This window comes from Malurus melanocephalus, unplaced genomic scaffold, assembly GCF_030028575.1.
Source record: "Malurus melanocephalus ecotype Western Australia unplaced genomic scaffold, MMel_1.1 scaffold_159, whole genome shotgun sequence".
Lineage (NCBI taxonomy): Eukaryota > Metazoa > Chordata > Aves > Passeriformes > Maluridae > Malurus > Malurus melanocephalus.
Genome location: NW_026623391.1, coordinates 1465948 through 1490649, shown reverse-complemented (window position 1 = coordinate 1490649; position 24702 = coordinate 1465948). Strand labels below are relative to the sequence as shown.

General features: G+C 37.8%; 1 protein-coding gene across 3 annotated transcripts; it reads left to right on the top strand.

The window, feature by feature from the left end:
• Positions 1 to 49: 49 nt before the first annotated feature.
• Positions 50 to 24462, top strand: GABPA (GA binding protein transcription factor subunit alpha). 3 transcript variants are annotated; one of them, XM_057371848.1, is made up of 10 exons: positions 50 to 254; positions 3596 to 3696; positions 5050 to 5194; positions 6058 to 6142; positions 10332 to 10577; positions 12948 to 13142; positions 13983 to 14039; positions 15082 to 15222; positions 16514 to 16706; positions 21354 to 24461. In XM_057371848.1, the coding sequence occupies exons 2-10, from the start codon at positions 3620 to 3622 to the stop codon at positions 21580 to 21582; spliced, it is 1368 nt and encodes a 455-aa protein (XP_057227831.1). In that variant the 5' UTR covers positions 50 to 254; positions 3596 to 3619; the 3' UTR covers positions 21583 to 24461. The 3 variants fall into 3 exon arrangements, with proteins under 3 accessions (XP_057227831.1, XP_057227833.1, XP_057227832.1); XM_057371850.1 differs by lacking the exon at positions 50 to 254 and adding an exon at positions 327 to 460 and having other exon boundaries at positions 21354 to 24462; XM_057371849.1 differs by lacking the exon at positions 50 to 254 and adding an exon at positions 467 to 772.
• Positions 24463 to 24702: the final 240 nt, after the last annotated feature.

Below are 24702 nucleotides of genomic sequence, written 5' to 3'. Positions count from 1 at the left end.
CCTTCCGGAGCCGCGGGGGCCGCCGGGAGCTGTAGTTCCCGCGCGGGGGCCGCCGGGAGCCGTAGTTCGTGCGGGGGCGCGGTGGTGTCACGCGCTTTCCCCGCGCTGGGCCCGCGCTCCCCGATCCTGGCGGGAGCCGCTCCCGGAGCCAGCCCTGGACCCGGAGCTGTGGGAGCTGCCGGACGCGGACGGACGGCGGGACGTGTCGGTGCGGCGGGCGGACGGACGGACGGACGGACGGACGGTGGCGGCGGGTAAGCGCGGCCCGGCCCGTGTTTTGTTTCCGTTTCTCCCCCGGCGGCTCCGCGATCCCATTTCCGTTTTGGGTTCAAAAAACGACACGGAGGCGCCGCGGGAAGCGAGGCCTGCGGGGAGATGGCKCCTCGGCGGGCGCGGGGAAGGGCCTCCGGAATCCAGGAGCGAGTGCTCCCGCCGCAGGGCTCGGGCAGCGCGGGCACGGGTTTGTGAGGCCTCCTCAGCGCGCAAAAACTTGTGCCCRTTTGTAAATACTTTGTTTTGGGTGAAAACGTAACAGGATGTGGCGTCTTGTGGTTCTCCCCTTGCACTGGTGCGAAGCATGTCGAGTGATGTGTCCTGTTCTGGGCCACTCGCTTCGAGAAGGACATGGAAGGGCTGGAGCGAGCCGAGAGAAGGACAGCGGAGCTGGGGAAGGGTCTGGAGCACAATTCTGATGAGGAGTCACCCTGGGGAAAAGGAGTCCCGGGGGCACTCGATCGCTCTTTACAGTTCCTTGCCAGGAGATTGCAGCCAGGTGGGGATCGGGCTSTGCTCCTYGSCAAACCAGTAATAAAAGTCTTAAGTTTAAGACTGTTAAGCCGTGCCCCGGGAGGTTTAGGTTGGACACTAAGAGGAATGTCTTCACTGRAAGGGTGATTAGACATTGGACCAGGCAGCCCAGTGAGGTGTTGAAATCACCGTCCTTGGAGATGTTAAAGGAAAGATGGAATGTGKCATTTAGTGCCATGGTCTAGTTGAGATGGTGGTGTTCAGTCATGATGATCTCGCAGGTCTTTTCCAGCCTGATTGCATTGCATTGCCGTGATCTTGCGTAGTTAGCTTGCTGTTGTTCGGCCTGGTACATGCTGCACATGGCTTTATTTTCTCGCTTCAGGTCGTCGATAAAGAAGTTAAACACATCAAGTCTGGCGTGATTTTCTCTCRTTCTGTTCAGTGCTCCACTATTTCTGTCATGAATCCAAGCTGGCTGATGAGTTGTGAAAGACAATCTGTGCAGGACAGGCTGTCTGCTTTGTTACCTGCTTTGTGTTGATATTTACAGTTTGGATAATACGGATGGATAGGAACCATGTGCTGCACACACCAGAGCTTCTATGGGGCACAGATAACTCCAGCGACTGGGCTTCAGTATCAGCTGATAACGTGTATGGGCTCCAGAGCTGAAYCCCATCTCACAGTTACCTGGTGTGATAGCAAACATTAATTCTACTCAGAGAGTTTGCCCATATCACACTGGACCCATTTCTTGCTTAACTCCCTGTGTTTTAGGGAAAAGATAGATCTTTAACAGGACAAAGGGACTACTCCCTTGATTGTAAAAGATCCTGGAGTAGCACTGGGCTGTCATACAAGGGAAAATTGCTCTGTTGACAGGTGCCTTCTCATATGTTAGTGTTAGTTTCCTCCAGGGAATCAAAAATATAGCAGAGCCTGTGAGAGTCAACCATGAGAGCTGCCTTTGAAGAGGGAATGAACAGTTACTAGTCCAGCTGCCAGTTTGGAGTCCATAGGGACTTTTAAATGCCTTACCTAACTCTCTGCTGTTACTATGGGCAGTGGTACTTTCTCACTCTGCATCATTCTGCATTTAGCCATATTGAATATTTTCTGCCAGAAATCTATCAAGATGGTGAGTTCTTTCTGTAAGTCTACACTGTTTTCTCAATAAATAATATACAAATATGTCCAGGAACAGAAATCCCAACCTAACCCCAGTTTACCTTACTAGTAAATTCCTTTCATCAYAAAAAGTTAATTTACCTTTGTTTTGTGTTTTTTATGTGGTTGTTAATACAGAAAATACAATCACCCCTCTTTCATACCAGTTTGCTTCTTTGGGKGTTTTCAGTAAGGGACATTGCTCAAACCTCGGTTTTGAAATATTTTTTAAGTCTGGCAGATTACCTGTAATAATGCAGGTGTCAGTGCATTCAGATGTTTGAGCCTGTCTGCATTCTTCAGAAGTTGTGTTTCAGTGTTTCCTATTTATCACGAGGATAATACACAAGATTAAATGATACAGGCATTGGACTCCAGGGGCCCTGTTCAGTAGACACTACCCTGGCCCTTTGGGCATTTTCACAGAGCTGGATCTGTGACCAAGTTCTGGGTTTGCTTCTAGCAGTTAGATATTGATATTGATAAGGTGATCTTTTACTTTCTAACCTTGGTAGCRTCTTACAGAATGGACCACATGCAGCACTTGATTTCTTCACAACTGATCTTACAAAATATTTTTTGAAGGAGATGATGATTAGTTTGAATTTCTTTAGACAGTTTATGTAACAGCTGTAAAACATTAAAAGGTTACTATTGCTTTTGAGAAGGTTACTATTGTTTTGAGAAGATTAGTAAGCATCCTTATTATCTTGTCTTCAGTAAGAACTCTTAGTTAGGTTTGGGATAGAGTAGTCCCTGGGAAATTATGATTCCAATGGAAATCTTGATGATCCCTTCTATTTTGGATATTTAAATAGAAGTCATKTTTTGCTTTTTCTCCAGTGTTTTTTTTTCTTTCTCTGTATTTCTAATTTCTGCACCTTTTGCTTGAGTACATGATATTATTTATTGTAAACTGTTAATATAATTGGGCCTGGGTTTTTATCATAGGTATTTCACAGTTATGGCATATGTTCTGCTTAGTGAAACACAATAATACCAGACAAACTATGTCTTTACAGACCAAATGATGTAATTCTTTTATTTCCCATTTATATTCCCAACAGGGAATGTTTTACAGGACATGAAAATCTGCAGTGTTAGTGAGAATGTCATCACAAAATAGCTTTCCCTTTCCTTACTAACTAAAGTTTGGGACTTTGCAAGATACATTCATGTGCTCATGTCATAAACTGTTTGCCTGTCGGAGGCATGGGTGGAAAGATGGGACAGTCAACAAACAATTTGTTTGTTGAAGACATTTATCTGTGAAGAAATCACGGGTCTTCTCCCTAAGTTCCTTCTGCAGCATTTAATAGAAAATGCTGCTTGAACTTACRAGCATCTTTCGGCCATGCTAGGAGGGTAGTTTGAACTTTCAGATGTGTTTTCTGTAAGTGGCCTGCAGCAACAACAAGATAATCCATAAATTTGGGTGCCTCCAAGAGAATCAAGCTTTTGGCTCTTGCAAATGTCTTAATAGTCCTGTGTTTGCTTCTAGAACATTTGTTGGAGAACAGGTATAGTAATATATTTTGTGAAATCTGTATTAGCTTTTGGATTTATTTTTTAGATGAATTCTTGGCTTTAAAAGCTATTCTGGTCTTTGATAGGACACAAAACATTGTCTAGTCTTCTTGGTCTGTGACTTACACAAAAAATTCTTTTTTGTTCATAGCTCTGTTCTTAAGACATTGCAGCCATGACTAAGAGAGAGGCAGAGGAGCTGATAGAAATTGAAATTGATGGAACTGAGAAACAGGAATGCACCGAAGAAAGGTAGGTACTGCCTTTACTTTTTGGTATCCTTAGGCAGCAATTAATAAACTAATTAGATTTTCTGTTTCTTAGCTAATTAAACGGGGATTTTCTAGAAGTTGAAGTGTAGCCACTATAGGAAATCAGTATAGTGCCGTCATGTTCCTCAGTCTTAGTTAACTCTCAAACTGTTTTGGTTATCTCTTGTTACGTTATTAGTACTTTACTTTTCTTATATGCATGTCTGTAGTAGAATGTCTGTGAGTGTGCTGCAAACCTTTCTGTTTCAGTGTATTCTTCTATAATTGAAATGAACCTTTCTGTTTCTCCAGTCCTTTGCTTTACTTGTGTACAGGATCATTTGTTTTCAACAGTGCAGAAATGAAACTCAGTATCAGCTGTGCTGTTGTTAGGGCCACAGAAACCATAGATACGGAAGTAGGATACCCTCTGACTTTATAACCTCAATCTGAATTTTTAGTTCCCAGTGCTTCCCTTCTAATTTTCACTACTGTGTTTGGAAGCTCAGAGCATCAGTTACTGTGTGGGATAGAAAGAACTGAGGTTGGTTAGGTTAAGTGTTCTTTAAGAACCTGTTCAGGAGAAGCAATTCAAAGACATTTGCTAGTTTCTTACTATTCTGAGCTCCTTGTATATTTTTACTACTTACAGACTATGTCTGTGTACATTCTGATTTCCTTCTGTGTACATGAAGAGAGCCCAACTGTGTAAGGTCATTGTTATAGCACGAATCCCATAACAATGATATTTATGAATGCCTGTGCCAATACTGTCACTGCTATAGTTCAGGACAACCATCACACATGACAAATGGTTCCTTCRAGGCTCCATGTTGCTGTATTTCCTTCTGGTTGTCCCTTGTATGTGTTAAGCTTGTTATTCTTGTGCTGACTGRTGAAAATACATGGGAAGTTGCTATGTATAAGTGTGAGCATTTTTTTCCTTCTATTTTCTGTGTCTGTGAAGTTTCTGTGTTTTTAACTTGAATATCTTTTAAATGCAGTCCAGGCAAGGCAAACAAAATTAGTTTACTCTACATGCAAGTTAGCAATATGTATACGTTAACYATGGCTTACTCTCTTGAAAAAGGTGGTTTGAATCTTGGTACTCAACCCAGCTTTTTAGCTGTGACAGGGTGAAAGAAGAGTTACACAACTGTAAAATTACTGAGACCAAGTTTAATAATTCACTTGCTACTCAAATGAAGAATACTCAAACTAATAGTGCATGATATTAATATTTCAGAGTCGGTATTACCTTTTATCTGGTTTACTTAYAACTTTTATTAAGCTTTCTTATATTTGCTCTATTAACATGTAGCTAATGATTTATTATATTAATTTGCTATTTAAGCATTGTCGAGCAAACCTACACCACAGCAGAATTTGTGAGTCAGGCTATTGACATCAATGAGCCCATTGGAAATCTTAAGAAGTTACTGGAACCCAGACTGCAGTGTTCCTTGGATGCACATGAAATTTGTCTGCAAGATATTCAGGTAAATTGAAAGGCTATGAAAGATTTAACCTCTTAATTAGAGAAGTGTTTTACATACTTTTTACTTTCCTTCCATTGTCGAAGGAATTCATGCTTCATTTTAAATATTTATTACAAATAAGAGTTTAATTTTATGTCAGGTTTATTATCATCAGACCATTTAATATATACACRCTAATTCAGTATGAATACAATCAAAATATTTTTGGAGTTCCTGGTGTGGGATTAATAAACCACCTTGCGAGTGAAAGACAAATGAGGGCGATGACTATTATTTTCTCTTGAGGTAGACCATTTGTTGCTGCCTGAACTTCCATGAGTTTAATCTTGTTTTGAACTTAAATGAGAAGGTTTCTGATTTTGTTCAGGTATAGAGGTAGCAAAGCCTTACTCAAGAAATCCCCCCTGGCTTTTAGAGGCATTGCCACGTGTTAGAGGGTATAACTGCTTTGCATTACATTTAGCTACATGTTTGATTTGAAGTTATAATCAGACATCTGTGGCTTTTCCAGAAATAATGGGAGAATATTGTTATGAAGGTAAGAATTTTTATGAAGGTGTTAAAAACACAGAAAAGGAGCTGTAGGTAGTTTTCAGGTAGTGAAGATACTTCTCAGTAGTGCATTGCTTCTTTTAGGTCAAAAAATGTAAGCAAAASCACCTTAAACAGAACAGAGTGGCAAGTTTCAAATATGATCAAATCTTTTCTGTTATGTACCATGTCTAGGCAGTGCTAAAAATATTTGCACATTTCTTCAGAAAATTTTTTGCAGTCACCAAGTGCTTCTAAAGTTTAAAGGAGGATAAGTTTATTGTAGCTGTGAGACTATTACATATTTAAAATATTTTTATCCTTTTATCAAGCTGGACCCAGATCGAAGCCTTTTTGATCAAGGAGTGAAAACAGATGGAACAGTGCAACTTAGTGTGCAAGTAATATCTAGGCAAGGTAAGCAGTTACATTTGTCTGTTGTACAAACTAATATTGCAGGAATACTTGTGGGCAATCCTATCTCCTCCTATTCCTAGCTGTAAAATTGAGAAAATCACTGAATGGTCACRGAGGTCCAGAATGTCTTTTTAATTGTGTACTGTAGTTATAAGTAGTAAAATTAAAATTGTGTAATGGACTAATTAAAAGGTGTGATGGACTAATACTATTTGAARTTGTTTTTAGGGGAATTTCATATAATTTTTACAAGTAACAAAAACAAACATAAATCCAGAACCCACACAACTCTGTCATGTGGTATCAGTTACAGTATGAGGTTTTCCTSAAGATTGAGTAGTTACTCATATCAGACCAAACAGTAAAACAGGCAAAAAATTTTTGTGAAGGTAGGTGCCAGTTTCACCCCTGTGAGGTGAGTGAGCCTGTGTGCTTTAGGAACAATCATATTATGAAAGTAAATGTAGCTAACTGAAAATTTTTATCAAGGTCCAGGATCAGTGTCTATTGTCTGTTTTCTTTGGATCAGAAGTCAGACTAAACTATTGTGACGAGAGCATGCATTAACCAGGTGGGTAGGGATTTGTTGAAGCRTAACTTATTTGTATTATCTGATATGACAGGATTTCCCTTTGTCAAATCCTCAGGAACTAGCAGCTTCATTGTTGTGCTTTTTGTCGTGCATATGCCCCTCTATAAAGACCACTCTTTAAAGTCTGTGTTCATATTCGTCTGTGGGAACAGCTGCAGGTGTTTATTTCCTTATTTTCAAACAGGGACAAGTTCYTGCTGGAGTGGATTGGTTATCTGAGTTACATCAGCAAAGCAAACTAGCAAAATTTGGGGAACACATTTTTGGTTTTTTTTTGGCTTCATTGTAGATTAGACAGAAGAAAACTTTTCTGCTTTATATTAACAGTCTTCAGTAAGACACAATTTGTATTTAATGCTGAGTGTCAGGTAACTAGTGCTAGGTTGAGTCCTCAGTTCCCCATATGTAATGGGAAGTGTACTACCTTTCTGCTTTTAAATAGAACAGAAATACCCTTCAAGGAATTAGAAAAACATGTAGTATTCTGTATTCAGACTTCCATTTTCAAAAGGATGCGAATGATAAATGTCTTCACTATCATCTTCCATTTTCTTCCTGTGTTTTGTTTTTTCCCTTTAATATAAAACTGAAGTTCATGACTTCATAGCACAGGGAGCTTCTTGCTCTGTGTCTCTGTCACACCTTTTCTCTCTCTTTCTCCCTCCCCCCACCTCAGTCTTGCATGTTAAGTACTTTGGTGTCACTTTGGAACATYCCTCAGTGTTGTTTTTCAGGCCTTGATACTTAAGCAACCTGTAAGAAATTTGACTGTTGAAGGCATGTAAAATATGGCAGAGCAGAATATCAAAAAACAARTAGCATTCATACAAATAAAAGCAAGCTATTTCAGGAAAATGGGCTTRTTACTCTTGACAGTGCCCCTTTGAGCCAGAGGGAGAAAGCAGCTTTTTACGTCATCCTTGTATTTTACTTGCGTGGATGAGATTTTGAGAGACTCAGTTCACTTAWGTTTCTTTTCCCATAACTTTCCCATAACAGCTAGGAGTAATCAGTGATGCTGAACATTGTGGTGGTTTGGACTCTCTTATTTCTTGAAAGAAAAGCTGCTATGTCTGTTCAAATGTTCCATCAAATTTTGATCAGCTGGCTTTAAATTCAAAGATACCAGATGAAATATAGTTGTTCTGTAGTCTTCTTCCACAGTTGAACTTCAGTGTGGTACTTTTATAGTGTTTCATACTACAGCAGATAAAATGCCATTCCTGTTTTTACATTATAATAGAAAGAGTGCTCTGACACTTTGCCTGGCCCTAGCTCATTTCCTCTGGTTGGAGGAATGGTGATGTGTGTGGTTTTCCTGCCCCTATGAGAGCAACAACTTTGAGTGCAGCCCAGTTCTGTACTGCTCTGAACTGGGCCTCTTGCATGGCTGTTAAACTCTGAGTAATGTGTTCCATTGTATATTATAGAATTTGAAAAAAACTTTTGGTTTGAAGACCTCTACAGTAAAATATTTTKGGGTTTGTTTTATGTAATAATTTCTGAAATAAGTAGGCTTTTGTTATTTTTAGTGTGTAAAGGAACAAATCATAAGTGTAACAACACTGATTTAGATTAAAAATGCTGTTTGACTAATGTCCTGTCTCTGGCTGTGGTTAATACRAGACATTTCAGGATGGGAGAAACCAAGCAGGCTCCCTGTAAGTCAGTCATCACCCCAGTATATTCTCTGCCTTCAGACAATTGGTAGTACTGGCAACATCTACATGTGTCTTRGTAACTCCTGTTCTTGAAGCTTTGTACTGCTTTCACTAGCCTATAATTCTGGTATGTGTGGCATTGTGTTCCACAACTTGGGTACTGTCCAAGGAAGATTGATCATCTCCTGTGCAGTAGGTAAAGGGAGATGTGAGGAAAGATGCAGACAAACCCAGGGAATTAATGTTGAGCTCGTGTTGCAATAAGTTAGGTGGTAGACTGTTAATTCACATTTTTACTTCCAGGCTGTTTCCTTGACAGAGACTCATTGCTTTGAGATTCATTTTTGTATTGTGGCTAAAGCATTTAGTTTAAGGTTTTTTTTGACATATAATTATTTGACACACAGTGAATTATTTCGTTGAGCAGTAATAAACTGTACTTCTCTAGAAGCGTTTTTCTTTCTTTTTGAAAATCAAAAATAGAATCTTAACCCTTARTGGCTTCCCTTACCCATTTTTGAAAGAAGCCTGTAGTGTATGTGTTAATCTTAGATAGCCTACATAAAACACTCTCCTAAATAAGACATTTGTTTGCTTTTTGTTCATGTTTGCTTCATCTAATCAGCCGCTTACTGGTTGTCTACATCTATTGTCACATCCTTGATTTCATTTCTGAGTTTTGTACCCTATGGTCTTTCTACTGTTTCTTCCTTTTCTAATATTTTTTTCCAAGCTGAATGCATTTTAAGATCTAGAGGAAAACTTGTCTGAAAAAGTCTTGGTTTATTCTTACCTGTAACACAGGTACATGCTCCTTTTGTTTTCCCTTACAAACTATGACTGGATTGTGGTTTTAGGTTTTAAGGCTGTTACCTGCAGAACCATCTTCTGTTAAGCTTTGATATAGATTAGACAGAAAGGGCACTAAGTAATATCTTTATGGTATAAGATACAGAAGTTGTTTTGGCCATGTGATGTTCAGTAAATCATATTTTCATCAGCCTCACCCTAGTCAAGGTTTTCCAACTCATGATAAAATGGAATTGTAAACCTTGGGGGGTTTTTATGTGAAAATATGTTTGATAAAAATCGCTTAAAGTAAGTGTGGTTGCTGGCTCTATAGTGAAAATTATGTCCCAAAAATTGAAACAATTTTGAAGAATCTTCTGTACAATGTCAGAGATCTGGTGAGGCACTAGCTGGACAAAACAGGTCAGAAGACAGCAGAGCAGGTGGTGATACAAAGCATTAGTGAATGTGTTYTTTCTTGCTGCAGAATAGATACAGACTTATCTTGTAGCTCCATGATCTRGTATCTGAAATGACAGACATAAAGCCAAAACATGAATAGCTGATGAAGCCCTRAAATGTGAAGAATTTTCTACTTTTATCTTACTGTTTAACACAGTGTCTGCTGCAGAATACTGAAAGAAAATGTTAACTGCTGTATGTGGACCGCAGAGTTATCAGAGAAGTATTGTAAAGGCTGAAAGAAATGCCTCATGGTTGGAATAAAGCTGGATGCTTGTTCTGGGTTCTTTTGGAGGTTGCTTTTTCTGTTTGTTTTGGGAGTTTTTATTTGGTATATTTGTTATGGACCAAAATACTTGTACTTTATGCCCACATGCTGACCATTCTGTTCAAGATCTGTGAACTAGATAACTTAAATGGAACAAGAAGCTGTAATACTGGGGAAGAAAGAGGGATGTTATTTACCTTACTAAGGTGTATTCTGTATAATAGAATCATTATAAAGCATATAATAATGATATATAATRTGTCATTCTCATTTAGGACACTCACAGAAATTTGATTACACTTTTGTGTCCTGTTTTTTTCCTGAGTTTGCTAACCCTCCTAATCAGAAAGCTTTAAAACAATGTTTTTCTCATATTTGCATTACCGTCTTTAAGTTTTGTGTTCTTTCCATACTTAGGGATAGAGCCCAAATTGAACATCCTGGAAATTGTGAAGCCTGTGGAGACTGTGGAGGTTGTGATTGATCCAGATGCTCATCATGCAGAGGCTGAAGCTCACCTTGTTGAGGAAGCTCAAGTGATAACCTTGGATGGAACWAAACATATTGCAACAATTTCAGACGAAACGTCTGAGCAAGTGACACGATGGGCTGCAGCACTGGAAGGCTACCGGAAGGAGCAGGAACGCCTTGGAATACCTTATGGTAATAGTGCACAGCTCTGGGTGGATTCAGCTGGGGGCTGGGCTCTTGTGTTCCATGGGGGATTGGTGCTCAGGCACTTCAGGGAAGGAAACCTGTGGTATGGGTAAGTACAGTGCAAATACCTCCATAGGTAGGAATTGTAGAATTATGGAATGGTTTGGGTTGGAAGTCCCTTAAARTCCTTAAAGACCATCTTGTCCAATYCCCTGCCATGAGCAGGGACACCTTCCACTAGACCAGGTTGCTCCAAGCACCTTCTAGCTTGGCCTTGAACATRTCCAGCAGCCACAGCTTCTCTGGGCATTGTACCAGTGCCTGACCTCCCTCACGGGAAATTTTTTTTTCCCAGTACGTAATCTGAAAACCAAAGAGAAGTAAAAGTAATGCTCCTTGTAATGGTTTCATTAAATGAGTGCTTTCATGCCATAACTACCTTGTCAATCCAATTTTTAGAAAGCACCTTTCTTCCTGCCCTCCTTAGAAATGTGTATGTTAGTGATAAAAGCTCTTCAGGTGTGTGTGGAATTGTAGACTCAGTACTTGGTGGGCATTGCGTATAATGTTGCTGAAACAAATGGACTGGAGGATGCTGAATATTTTGCTAAATCAGATTTTACATGAAAAGCTGTACTGGACTTCATCATACTGGAGGAAGATGATTCAGAACTTAAAATAAATATTCTGATGATTATCTTTTTTTAGTTAATGTTCTTACTTAGCATATTGCTCTTTTAATGTTGGCTAAAAAAACCATCTCTGAATGTCTGTTTAAGATTGAACTGGCACTATGGGGTATAGACCTATATCATGTTTGGGAGATTATCCAGCTGAATTGCTTCTTGTGACTGGCAGAAATGTACTGTCAAGGCGTATTCAGGAAGCTGTTACATATGAGCAGACATGTGCAACTGGAATGTATTTGGCAAGGGGGATGTTCGGAAGTGTTTAAGAATTRTAGTCAAGTCAAAGGTCTCTGCAGGACGTGTAGTTTGCCAATATTTTGAGTGTATTTTTTATAAGTAAAGCAATAGGCTTTTCATGGCTTTTTGTTTTTCTTATTGGTAAGCACTTCAAAAGTAGTTTTCATCATGTTATATCTGTTGATAATCAGGGATTTGATGCAGAAAGTTTGAAAAAAAGGTGARGGATTATCAGAAGCAGACTAATACTTTTCATCATGCTTTCAACATTAATATCAGAAGAAAATTACTTGAACTAATGTTGTTATGTTGAATWATATTTTAATAAACTTTCGTAATGTTGATGCTATAAGAAAACCCCATAACCCACAACTGTGTCTTTAAAAGTTTTAACAATTTGTGGGTCACAGGATTGCAGGAAARTCATGCTAGTTTGAGATCCATGGTTTACAAATAATCGTGTTCTCTTGGTATCAGAAAAAAGTGCCGAACTACACTCCCAGAAAGAATAACATYTTTAATGCTTTCTGAGTAGACATTGTAGGGACTTGGGCTGAAATAAGGTGCCCCTAGGTTCTGCATTGTAATCCAAAATTATTTCTTGAATCCTTTCAGAAGACACGGTATGTTGATGTTAAGAGTCAAGTCCAGTCAGTAAATAATCATCCAGGAAAGTAGTGGTTTGATGTCTTCATCACTACAGGCTTCTCTGTTTTGCTGCAAATGGAAAAATTAGCTTTTAGCAGGTCTTTAAAGTGTTGTGGCTGTCTCTGTATGTTATGTTTTGGGTGGTTTTATTAGAGATTATGAATATTTTTCTGTTAAACGTATTTCTGCTATTAGAATCCAAGCATTTGGTACCTACAAGGAAGGAAAATACTAATTGTAATGAGAAACAAAGGCAGAAAAGGGAGCAGCAGAAAGCTTGGAAACYACAGAAGTGGTTAGAGACAGTAGTCATATATGTTTCCTTGCAGATTGTGTTCTGCCAATGAAAACAACTTGATTTATTTTAAAATTAGCAACTTTAATGAAAAAGTTCTCTGCTGCTAATGTTTGGAAGATCAACACCCTTGTGGTGTGTCTTTTTTTCACAGTTTGTCTTTTGCAACATTCCATTGTTTCAGGTAGCATCAGTGAAAAATCTTGCCATGTAACTGTCATTTGTTAAGCAACATTAAATTTGTAGCTCCTAGATAAATGTTTATAGACTTAAAAAGCTTTGCTTTCTTYAGTTCTTAATTTTCTTAAWTTTTTTTAAATTCACCCCACCAACCCACACCACTCCATCACCGCTGTAAGAGCAGTCACCAACTTTCTAGTCAGATTTGATCACAATAACTCTGCTTCTTGATGTTATGCATTTACTGCTGTGGAAGTTATTATACAATCGAGGAGGAACCTTGCAGTATATGTTGAGATGATTTGCAGTTTCACTCTTCTTTTGAAGACCCGGTTCAGTGGTCAACAGACCAGGTGCTCCACTGGGTGGTGTGGGTGATGAAGGAGTTCAGCATGACTGACATTGACCTCAACACGCTCAGCATCCCTGGGCGGGAGCTCTGCAGCCTCAGCCAAGAAGATTTCTTCCAGCGCGTCCCAAGGGGAGAAATCCTTTGGAGCCACCTGGAGCTTCTTCGAAAGTGTATGGCAGGCTTTTCTGTAACTGATTTTACTTATTCCCCTTCCCTGCTTCTGTCTCCCTCTCTCTCTCCCTCTCTCTCTCTCTCTCTCTCTCTCTCTTTCTCTCTCTCTCTATTTTCTTTTTTTATTTAAATATTTTTTCTTGAAATATGAAACCAATTATGAGCAGTCAATTCCCCCTTACTTAATATTGGGGATAAAAATTAAAGCATCAGTACAAGATAACAGGAGGTTATGAAACATGTCTGCATACTAAGCATTGTCTGTCTTTTATCAAACCTCATAATTAGTATAATGTAGTGAATAATTATTCCTCCTTTGTTTTTTATAAAGCTTCATAGTTTGTATATCTGCTGAATTTGTTAGTTCTATAATTAAATGTTGATTGTGAGTTATTAAATGTACACGTCTGTGTGATATAGAAGTGGAGATTATTAAACAAAGGCAGTGAGATCCTTAGATGGTACACAGCACACAGTGCAGCTGCTAAGTGATGCATTGTGTGTGCATACAGTAACATCTATGTGTGTTTTAGATTTACCATGGTTGGATATAAYTTGCCAGACTAATAACTTTCCACCTTCATTTATGTGATACAGCTTAAGATTTTTGGGGGTGGAGAATGCATAAGATAGTGGAAATTTGCCATATACTTCCTTCTAAAAATTGAGTGACAGGATGTTAAATGTCTCCACTTGTAAGACCATGAACTGTACATCTTCTGCAGACTGATAGCAATTTTTTATTTTTTTCCTCTATGAAATGTGGAAGTTTTTGATCTTCAGGTGACTTGAAATTTGTGGGTTAAATATAAACCTGCTTTTTATTTTCCAATTTGCAGATGTGTTGGCTAGCCAAGAACACTCTGGAGAAATAGCAACTGTTACTATTGATCAGCGTAAGTASTTCTGTCAGCATTAATTCACACAGTTCACTGTTTGCAGGTTTAGCACTCTGTTGTGGTTCAGCACTCTGATAGTACAACATCTAGAAAATCACTTGAGAGAATTTTTCCTTGGGGAGGAGAGGAGGGCATATTTTAAACTTCAAAACATAGMGTTGAGTTACTCTGTATGTTTGGTTATTGGTTAAAAGGCAGTGTTTGGCATGATCTGTGGAAGTTTGTAACTTTCATTTCAGATGGCAGATTTTCCACTTCCTTGAAATAAGCTGTCTAGGAAACATATTTGAGACTTTTACTTGTTTCAGGGCTTTAGGTTATATATTGCAGTAATGAATGGATCTAGTAAAATTATAATTTCAAATAAAATGGTGTTTCCAGAAACTGAAGAGGCCTGTGGTGGGGATGACTTGCTTAGGAACCAATATTAGAAATAATACATTAAAGTAACCTTCCAGTTTTTTGAAGCTCATTTTTTTAGCTGAAGCAGCATCATCAATAATTAAAATGAATCAATTTTCAGAAGACTTGTAAGCAGCTTATATGTTAAWTAGACAGACTGTTTATTATGTCCTGTGGTTGTGTCTAGTTAAAGCCAGCTTGAGTTGGTCATGCGTCCTCCTGCACCATTGCAATAGGTGTTTGCTGTTTGCACAACCTCCATACCTGAAATTCAGTTGTTATAAGAGAAGAGGGCATTAGGGCAGATCATGTGGGAACAGCATAAAGATGAAAATGAAGGCATGAGAGAGTTTGAGTTCTTTTTGTGGAAGCATATAATACATGTGAGAATAAACGAAAGCTGGTGTTTTAACTATAATGTGACACTTCTGCAATGAGTCTAAAACTGCAATTTTCATATAAGAGGTAAAAAGTCTTTAAATTATACTTAGCATTGTGACTTAATGCAGTGTGCGTTTTTAGCAAAGGAAAAAACCTAGCTTCTAGATGTTATGATAATACAGGTAATAAATAAAATATGCCAGTTTCTGTGCAAGCAATTTATAATTTATGTTCTGCAACATTCTCTGCTCTACAGCTGTTCAGATTATACCAGCTTCTGTACAGCCTGCTACCCCAACCACCATCAAAGTGATAAACAGCAGTGCAAAAGCAGCTAAAGTTCAGAGAGCTCCAAGGATCTCCGGGGAAGACAGGAGTTCCCCTGGGAACAGAACAGGTATTGCCTCCATTGTTTTTACATGCCAGTGCACTGAACACTGATTCACTAATTTGAATTATGGTTTGGTGGAACACGTCTTTGTAGCTCCAAATGTGAGGTTTGTAGGAGTCTGTGTGGTATGAAGGGAGCCATAGGTACAAAAATCCATGGTGCACACATGCAGCCCTGAGAGTTCACACAAGCACCATGTCAACRTGGTGCTGCAGTTTTTCCATCCTGCAGCAAATAAAATGCATAGATTTCCCCATCACTTAACAGTCTGTCCTCTCAAACCACTGCATTGCATTTCTTCAAGCTTTTAATTCTTTCTGCTTGCAGAAAGAGAAGAAAATAAACTTTGTGTTGTAAAATGTAGCCYAGCTGCTACTTGCACTGTCGGTTGCCCTCCTCCTCTGTCCTCCTCAGTCTGGYGACTTCAAAAWTTACARARTTTYATATTTCTTGTTTAATTAAATGAATGCATGTCTGGAAAACTGAACTAAATTGGCAGTTTAATTTTGAAATTACTGTTATGTTCTACATGCTCTCTGATTATTAATTCTTTATTTTTCCTTGTAATTTTTGTTTTGGTTGTCTTTACTGTTGTGAATTTTTCTGTTAAATACTATATTCTCTTCCTCCTTGAATTTTTATTTGTTTTAGACTCTATAAAAGCCTCTAATGATGGAATTTTTAATTTTTAGGCTAAGGTTTTATTGACTGACATTAGTGAGGAGTATTCTTGTGTTTCTCTCTTTAGTCATCAGATCTGCTCCATAAATTCTCGTTGAGAATGTAGGAACTTAACTGTAGGTACTTSACTTAGAAAGAAATCTTAATCGTTGGACATGAAAGATGTTACATTAATGTAACCTGAAATTGGGGGGGTTCTTTTGAATTTCTTGTATTTGGTATTGAAAATGGAGACCAATTTTTTGAGAGAAACAGCTTCTGTTTTACGTATATGTGCAGTGTGTGTGTGTGTGCTAAATCTGTTCTATTTTAAAGATAGATACGTGTATAAATTGTTATGTTTGGGGGGGTTGCCATTTTTGAAATTCTGGGGGAAGATTTATGCGAAATCTTGATTAATTCTTCTCCTGTGTGCATAATTTTTTAATTAAAATGGATTCTGATGACTTTGCAGGAAAATGATTACAAAAGAATCATTAGAACAGATTAATTAAGTTTTCCTTCCAYCAGATATTATGTGTTGGTCTGCTTTAATATATTGGTTGAAAATTCTTAGCTGTGAGGGCAACAYGAAAAGGACAACTTGAAGTGGAACTTGTTATTCCTGTTCCAACAGGGAACAATGGCCAGATCCAGCTGTGGCAGTTTTTATTAGAACTTCTCACTGACAAAGATGCTCGGGACTGTATATCTTGGGTTGGTGATGAAGGAGAGTTTAAATTGAATCAACCTGAACTGGTTGCACAGAAATGGGGACAGCGCAAGAACAAGCCCACGATGAACTACGAGAAGCTKAGTCGGGCTTTGAGGTAAGAAACTTTAGGAGCTCATCAGGTATGATTTGCTTCATTTGGCTRCCTCATTTTTAGTTTCCATAATGCAAAACTTTCAGCTTTTTTAGTAATGGCATAACCAAATCTTCTGGTGCTGGTCCTTGCCATGAGATTGTGTTAGTCTTAGGGATGAGGTATTCGCTGAAATTTAAAAATTTCATTTTTAAAGAAAGAATAACTGGTAGAAWAACTTCTTGAAAATAGATTTTCTTTTTTCAAGATGATTGAGTAGTTCACTTCCAGAAATATGCCTCTTTTTTATTTCTCTTCAGTAGATATTTTATTTATCTTCAATGCTTTTAGAAGCGTGCCAAACCATATTGATTATTGGTGAAAGATACACAAATATGTGAATTATTAATTTATTTTTATGTTCTGCTGTGTCTTACTCTCTTTATGGAGTAAAGCAGATACTTTTCTGTAATTGTTAGTGGTTTTCTGTATGTAACAGCCTTTTATAGCTTCAAATATTTGTTGATCCATTTAATTGCTCCTGTTGCGTGGATCTTAAATTGAAAATAYAGCTGACAGCTAAGTTTCAACAGTTGAGATTCCAACATCACAGTGATCTGAAGAAATTGAAGTGTTTCAGTGTCATCATTCTGTTGTGATTTTGTAGTTTGACGTTGGTAAAAGGGACTTGAATTGAATCACTGTGGGTGATGCACTTGAGGAGGAGCAAGAATGCAAGTACCTGAATTTTGGAGTATTTTTCCCTGATTATTTTAGTCTCTGGAATCATTTGAAAATTCATMTGCATTCTCTGAAATCATTGAGAGTGAACTTCTCATTTCTTATTCTGATATGGTTACATATATTTCTCTTGTTTTGTTTCAAGAAAGGTGTTTTTTGTCTAATCCTGTAAATTATTTAAGCAGATTTAGAAATTATTTTTGTATGAGTGAAGTTGCCTATTGATTGAGGTCTCTGTTCTACTTTTTAGCATTTTCACTTTTGGCTATGTGTTGTTTGATTGGTTTGTTTTTTTAAAGTAAACTCCTCTAGCATTGTTTAAAAAAATCCACTTTTATTTGAAAATACCTCTGTAAGAAATTATTGTAAAGTATCATATTCTGGCTTTCTTTACTTTTTTAGGGCAGGTTTAATTAGCATTTGATAGGCACGAGATAAACAGTTTAACAACACCCTTTTGTTTGTTGTAGAACTTCTTTAGGCACAGTATTGTGGACGCCAGAATTATTTTATGTTTGACAGACAAATGGAAAAATTAATGAAAATAAATATTTTAAAGAATATTAGGTATTGAAAGATGGAACTTCTAAGAGTTCCTGAGCCTCAGGTCACTGAAAGCAAGGAAGAGCATTGGTAAATACTTTCTCTCATGCATTTCCTTAGGTGTTATGATTCAGTCTGTTSTAGTCTATTCCTGTTCTAGATGGATCTTTGGAGTGGTCTTGTATGGTCATTCTTGYWTTATTTATATATGAAATAGAASGTTGATTTTTTTCRTAGAATCACAGAATCCTTTGGGTTGGAGDGGCCACAGGAGATCTCTGGTCCAACCTCCTGCCCAAAGCAGGACCTTTCCAGTACAGCTCTTCCTTAGCCTGTGTTGTTCCAATACCATTCCCATGTTTCCAACCTGTGTATTCTGTGAGTCTTTGTACTTAAGGCATATGTGAAAACCTTCTGAAACAAAAAAAGTGTGTAAACCGTGCTAACTAACGTTGGGTTTTGTCAACAAACTCTACAGAAGATATCAAAGGCAGCTGAAGAACTTTGGAATAACGTTCTTATCAGTGGGGTATTAAACAGCAATTTGCATAAATCACTATTAGAGAAGTTCACAGAAYTACAGAAATCACATTCCTCAAAGTGGTGTCATTTTGGCAGCTGCATCAATGTTGACATGTTTTCTAATGCTTTAATGTCTGAAGGGATATTTAGTTCCTCTTGCTACTCCTGTGATAAACACTGCTGCCAAGCTGAAGTTTCTTAAATGGTGATATGTTTTCTCTACTAATGTATTGAAATCACTGTGTTGATTATTGATTAATRGAGAAAATCGTGTTGGTATTATTGAGAAGTATGCTGGTTCTTCTGCCCAGCTGTAGGAAAAGTAGGCTGTATAGAAACTAGGGTGGAGGGGTAGAAAGAGAAGAGCAGCTGTTTTTTGTTACACTTATCTTGGTAAATGTTCTAAAAATCCAGATCTGTTTAGTTATCMATTAGGGAAGTGAGACTTGAAAATACTTCATGTCCTGTATTCTTCTGAARCAAAGTTTCCTTGTGTCTTGGAACATTTTGGTGGCTTTGTGAACTTGCATGGATATTTAATTTTATTTATTTTTAGCTTTCTGTATTTTTGAATGGGCAAAGGCTGTAATCAGAAATGCATTCACCATAATATTGAAAATAGCCTCTTGCCACATTGTCTGATTTTTGAGTGTTTTTAGCATAAAATATGGGAATCTTGCATGTTTTAAGCCTTTGCATAAACATAGTTAATTTTTGTGGTCCTTTTCCTTTCTGATCACATCAGTAATGTGGACTAAATCATTAAAAGTGTATTTCATTTTTTTAAAACATTGTTCTACAGCATTTTCTGAGATAGGAATGATTATACGGGATTGTACAATAAATTTAAAGGCTTGTACACAGTTAAATAACTTAAAAAATGATGGCCAACACCACTTGACATATGCCACAGCCGTATTTTACAAACTTTGCATTTCTRTGGGTGCTTCATATTGTCTCAAGTGAGCAGAGCTTAGTTTCTCTATGTCCTCTACCCTGTCATATTCAACATGAGTGTCTGCCCAGTGTTCCCACACACTATTTTCACACAGAAGGGACACACCAGGTTATTGCTCAATTCTTCCCCAGTACTGTCCAGTACTACAAGACTCTACTTCAAAGCTGAACATAAATTATCGTCCCATTCTCATGTTACAGAGTTCATCCAGCCCACTGCAAATAAACCTCAGTAAGAGGCTGAAGGTGCTGGACACCATTCTACAGCCAATCCTTCAGCTGGTGCTGAGATGTTTTGGAGGACAGGGCTGGCATGGGGAATTGCTGGGTGGAAGCTTTAGTAGCAGCCAAGAACAAGTGTAGAGATGTGGAAAAGGAAACAGAGGAGTTAAGGGAGGCAGGTGGTAGGTTGAGGGGTAGAGTGAGGAGAAGGACTRAAAAGGAAGCTTTTTAATAACTGTGTGTCATTCAGGAGCAAGCTGAAGGAGAGCTTTARCAAACAAACCACACTGTCTTTACCCACAGAGCAATAATAAGCTACTCTGACACTTCCTGTACTATGTGACAGACCTTAGTGGCTTCTTGCATGATCTCAGTAACCARCAGGCTTACCAACATTATTTTCTACTTAGCCAACATTGTTTTCTACATAGACTGTCTCTCATCTGTCTTTGGTCCTGCTATTAGGTCCTGACTCTCAAAAGTAAGAAATTAAAAGGCCTTTTTTTTCCAGAACTTGAGACATCTGAAAAATTTGCTTAGACTCATAGTAACTTACCTCTTTTCTGCTTGAGCTGGGAGTCAGAAGTTCATCTTTTAATTGACTTAATTTTGCTAGTGAACAAGAATCATCTTTGCTTTATGAACATGTCACTCACAGGATTGAGTTTTAGGCAGTYAAGAGATCTGGGTTCATTTGTGCTACATTTGGGTGATGGTTTTGAGGAAATTAAATTGTGTGATTTATATTGGTTGAGTTTTTATTATTTTCCAAATTTATCACAAGCTTATTAAGCTCATCAGATCCAAGTTACATCCCAGCCACTTAAGTTTGCTTAATGAGAGACGTGACGTGCATTCTATGAAATCTTGCAGTGAGAGAAGGACAGCAACCTAACTGCAAGATTCTAACTTCTGTTTTATTRGTGTGACCTAAAGTTTTTTAACTGTTTCTGGAGTGGAGGGAGGTCATGTAGACCTTGTTATCTCACTACATTTCKACCTAGTCTGATAATTCTTTTGTCACACAATATAAAAAGTATTTATAATTAGAGAACTCACTTTTAGTTGTAACTAGAGGCAAAGATGTAGTTTTGTCAGCATATGAACTAAAACTAAAAAAATCCCAAAAACCCACCAACAAAAATAAAGACACCAAAAAAACCTGACAAAACCCCACAAATCTAATCCATGTCTTTATAGTTCTGTTTCCATCTTTGAAGACAGTATGGAGAGAATTGCTGCTTTCATATCTTAGAAACTGCTTGGTAATTTTCAACCTSTTCTCAGCATTATTATTTTCTTTTGAAAGGCAAAGCAAAGGACAATAATGAGGGGAAGGACAATATATTCTTACTAAGGCGAAGCACCATATATAAGACACATTCCTGGCCAAGATGTTTTTAAACTGCTCTAGGTCTTATTTCTGAGCTGGTGCTTCCAATGGCCTGTAAAATAATTGCCATGTTTTGTTTGTCCTTAACATATTATGGTAGAGAGACAATTTTCAACACTTCCTTTTTCTAATATAAGAAAATGCCCAAACAGTATCTTGGTATATAAAATTATGGGAATCTTGAGGAGAAAAATAGTATTTTGGCCTCTGGTGATCTTAAGTAAGTTAACAGATGCATATAAAGATTACAGATGCTGAAAATGTCCGTTGCTGATTTCTTTTTCATTTTGCAGGTATTACTATGATGGAGACATGATCTGCAAAGTGCAAGGCAAGAGGTTTGTGTACAAATTCGTGTGYGACCTGAAGACTCTGATTGGGTACAGCGCAGCGGAGCTGAACCGCTTGGTCACGGAGTGTGAGCAGAAGAAACTGGCCAAGATGCAGCTCCATGGCATTGCACAGCCAGTTACAGCAGTGGCACTGGCTACAGCATCCCTGCAAGCAGAGAAAGATATTTAAGCACTGGGACCTGTAAGTGGGAACCTGAGGCCTTTCCTCTATAACCAGAGCAATTGGTGCTCTTACCTTTATTGGAATTGGAAACTTTCTTTGTTTCTCGACCATATAATATAGAGCATGATTTTCTATAAAGAACTGAGACTCACATAGATTTGGATCTTTTAACAGCATATATATTTTAATGTAACTTAAGGAGTCACCACAACTTCCACAGCTAGTGAGAAGTGGAACCGCTCAACGCTGTGACCATGGCTGTGCGAAGTCATTTCTGCAATGCTTTTAACAAAAATGAAGTCCCTGTAGTCCCCAGGCTGATTAGTTGTCTGAATGCAGCCTTTTCCAGTCTTTTGTTCTCTGCTGAACTACCAAATGGCATTTGATGCTTTCAAAGTTCAAAGTATGTTAATTATTCTCAGATAATCAAGCAGAGCTGAAAGACATGTTAAATGTTACAGAGCATCAAGTTCTTAAAAGAGGTTCTGTGYTTATAAGCAAAGGAAACTAAGACTAGACTTAACTGGAGATCAGTGCTGAAGAAGCAGATTCAAGTTTAGATATGGCTTAGGTAAAAAGCCAATTATGAGTATTTCATTGTAATATGTAGATAATATGCATATATGAGGGCAAATACCTGTTTTGAAATATGTGCTTGACATTAGCCATTTCGCAGAAAGCAAAGATGAACTTCTTYCCCCACTGCCATCCCCCATCAGGTGATTCAAAAACTTGAAAAAACAGCCCTCGCCCAAGAAGTAGATTGTTTTGTTGGGGATTATTAAGGCTGTGTTCTGCAAGGTGTTTATACCTGCATGGTAGCCAACCTTAGTACCTGAAGACTTAAGTTAATCACAGTCAGTAGTCCCTGGTTAGGAACAAATTGAAAATARTTTTACAGAGAACTGAAGTTTAATTTCCCAATCATTGTACAGTCTAATGTATATTAAATACAAAGAGGTATTTTTTATTTAATTTCTCTTTGAACTTCAAGTGATATTTTTGAAGCTTCTTAAGCCAAGTGCATGYTCCAGAGCTGGATGCAATTTGAGGACTGGATGATGAGTTATAAGTAGTTGGGATATATCCTGAATTCTGAGCTACTCACAGTGCTTCTTTCAAATTTAGATGTGCAGTAAAACATAGGCTGCAGCTTTTGAGCTTCTGCACTGGTGCTTGTTAGACTGCTTCTTTTAATGTCTAAGAATGGTGCAATTTGGGGTTGCTTTTGCCCCTTCATGTTAATAAACAGAATAATTATTATGTCACCATTGATATTCACCTACTTTTTATAAATTAAACCCCCTCTGGTAACACTTAAAAATTACAGTGGAAGACCTTTAGTTCTGTAAGGAATTGAGCTACTCTTAAACCTTAAATCCAAAGCCCTTGAACAGTGATGTTCTGAGCATAAAGTGTGTTGGTGTAGAGCAGTGAGGGCACTGGGCTACTGCTCTTGAGTCACCCTTGCAGGCAGAAGGCAGACAATACAAATACTTGTGTGTATCCTAAAGGTGTCTTGAGGACAAAGCTTTTTGTAGGTGGCTGCTCATCCACAGATAGTTTTTGGTTGACTAGAAATCTTGCATATAGTTCTGACTTATGTTTTTTCATTATTGACRTGATTATAAAATCAAAGGTATTTTGCTGGACTCTTTTGGTAACTCTTACTGTTGTTTTCCTTGAGCTCTTACAGCACTCCATCTGCTGAGCATKCTGGTGTCATTTTGCTTTTAAAAAATTTGTAAGCTCTGAGCAGAAAATGGAAATGTATCTGTCACGAAAGGTCAACRTCACCCCTTTTCTTGCTGTTAGAGTTGATATCACTGGTTGGCAACTTTTTAAGATGGCTTGTGCAGGAGATGCAGGTGTGCTTACCAAGAATTATGTGAAGCTGGTATTTGAGGGCAGCAGCTCTRCATGAACAGCACTCCATGAGTAAACACAAGTCAGTACAAGTCACTGGTTCCAGTAGCAGAGTTCTTGAGAGGCCTTTTTAGTTAATACAYATTACAAAAGAAAAGAAGCTTAAAATACCAGCTTCCTCCATCAAACCAGACTGTGGGAGGACAAACACACAGCAATATTGAGAACTAGTATCAATACCCCTGCCTATTCTTGTTACACGAAAAGCCCCATGGGGGAACTTCTGCTCCCACCCTTTGTAAATAAATCCTGTTGTTACTTTGCAGCCTTTCAGTAGGAGTAATGGTCCTTGGGGTTCTTTGTTGTGGCTCCATCTGCTTTTCTACCGTGTTCTAATTAGTAATGAAAGAATCTTTCAAGTGGTATAAAATTATTATCACACTCTCTGTAGTTGAGGGAGAAACCTGTGACTAACTTGATGTCTTCAGTAAAACAAAAGATTTAGAATATATTGTCAAAGGATTTTCTGTTGCTGCCAGAAGGAAAACATAGAAAGAATATTTCAAGTTTTTGTAAAACAGAAGGGTTTTTGCATACTTTTTATTCAATAAAGACACTTATACTCTGCTAATAATKATGTATTTCTTTTGTGTTTTATTCTGTTTTTTGTAATTTTATATGAAACAATTATTTTCTATTTTTACTCTGATAAAGTATAAAGTGCATAAAATTTCAATATAGTAAAATAAAAATATTATACAGCTAATTTGCCTTCTTAATTTTCCAGACATTTGAAATGTCTTTCATGGGCAAGTWCAAAGATGAATACCTGCCCTTTATTCTCTTTCTTCTTAATGTCAAAAGCTCAATACAGAAAGAAGGCAAACTCACCTTTTATTCGAAGATGCATTTTCTTTGACTCAATATTTGGCTATGTGTTTCTACTTTTAARCTGTAACTTGGTGTCCTTTATTTCTGTAGCAGCTTTCTTTAACATATTAATTGCAAATCTCAAAATGATACTTTGATTGATGATGAAAACTCAATAGCAGRACAAAATTAAGTCYTKTGAAATTATTCAGTTTATGCTTTTAGCAGTGTTTAAATCAGAAAGGTTTGTGTTGACCTGTAAGCTTTGGACTTTTTCATTCCTTCAAATGGCCCTATTTAGTTCATGTGGCCCTACTAACAAAACTGTTAGTGTTGTCCRTGTTAAAAACAAGATAAAATTCTGATTATACTGCCCTTACTTTSTTTCTA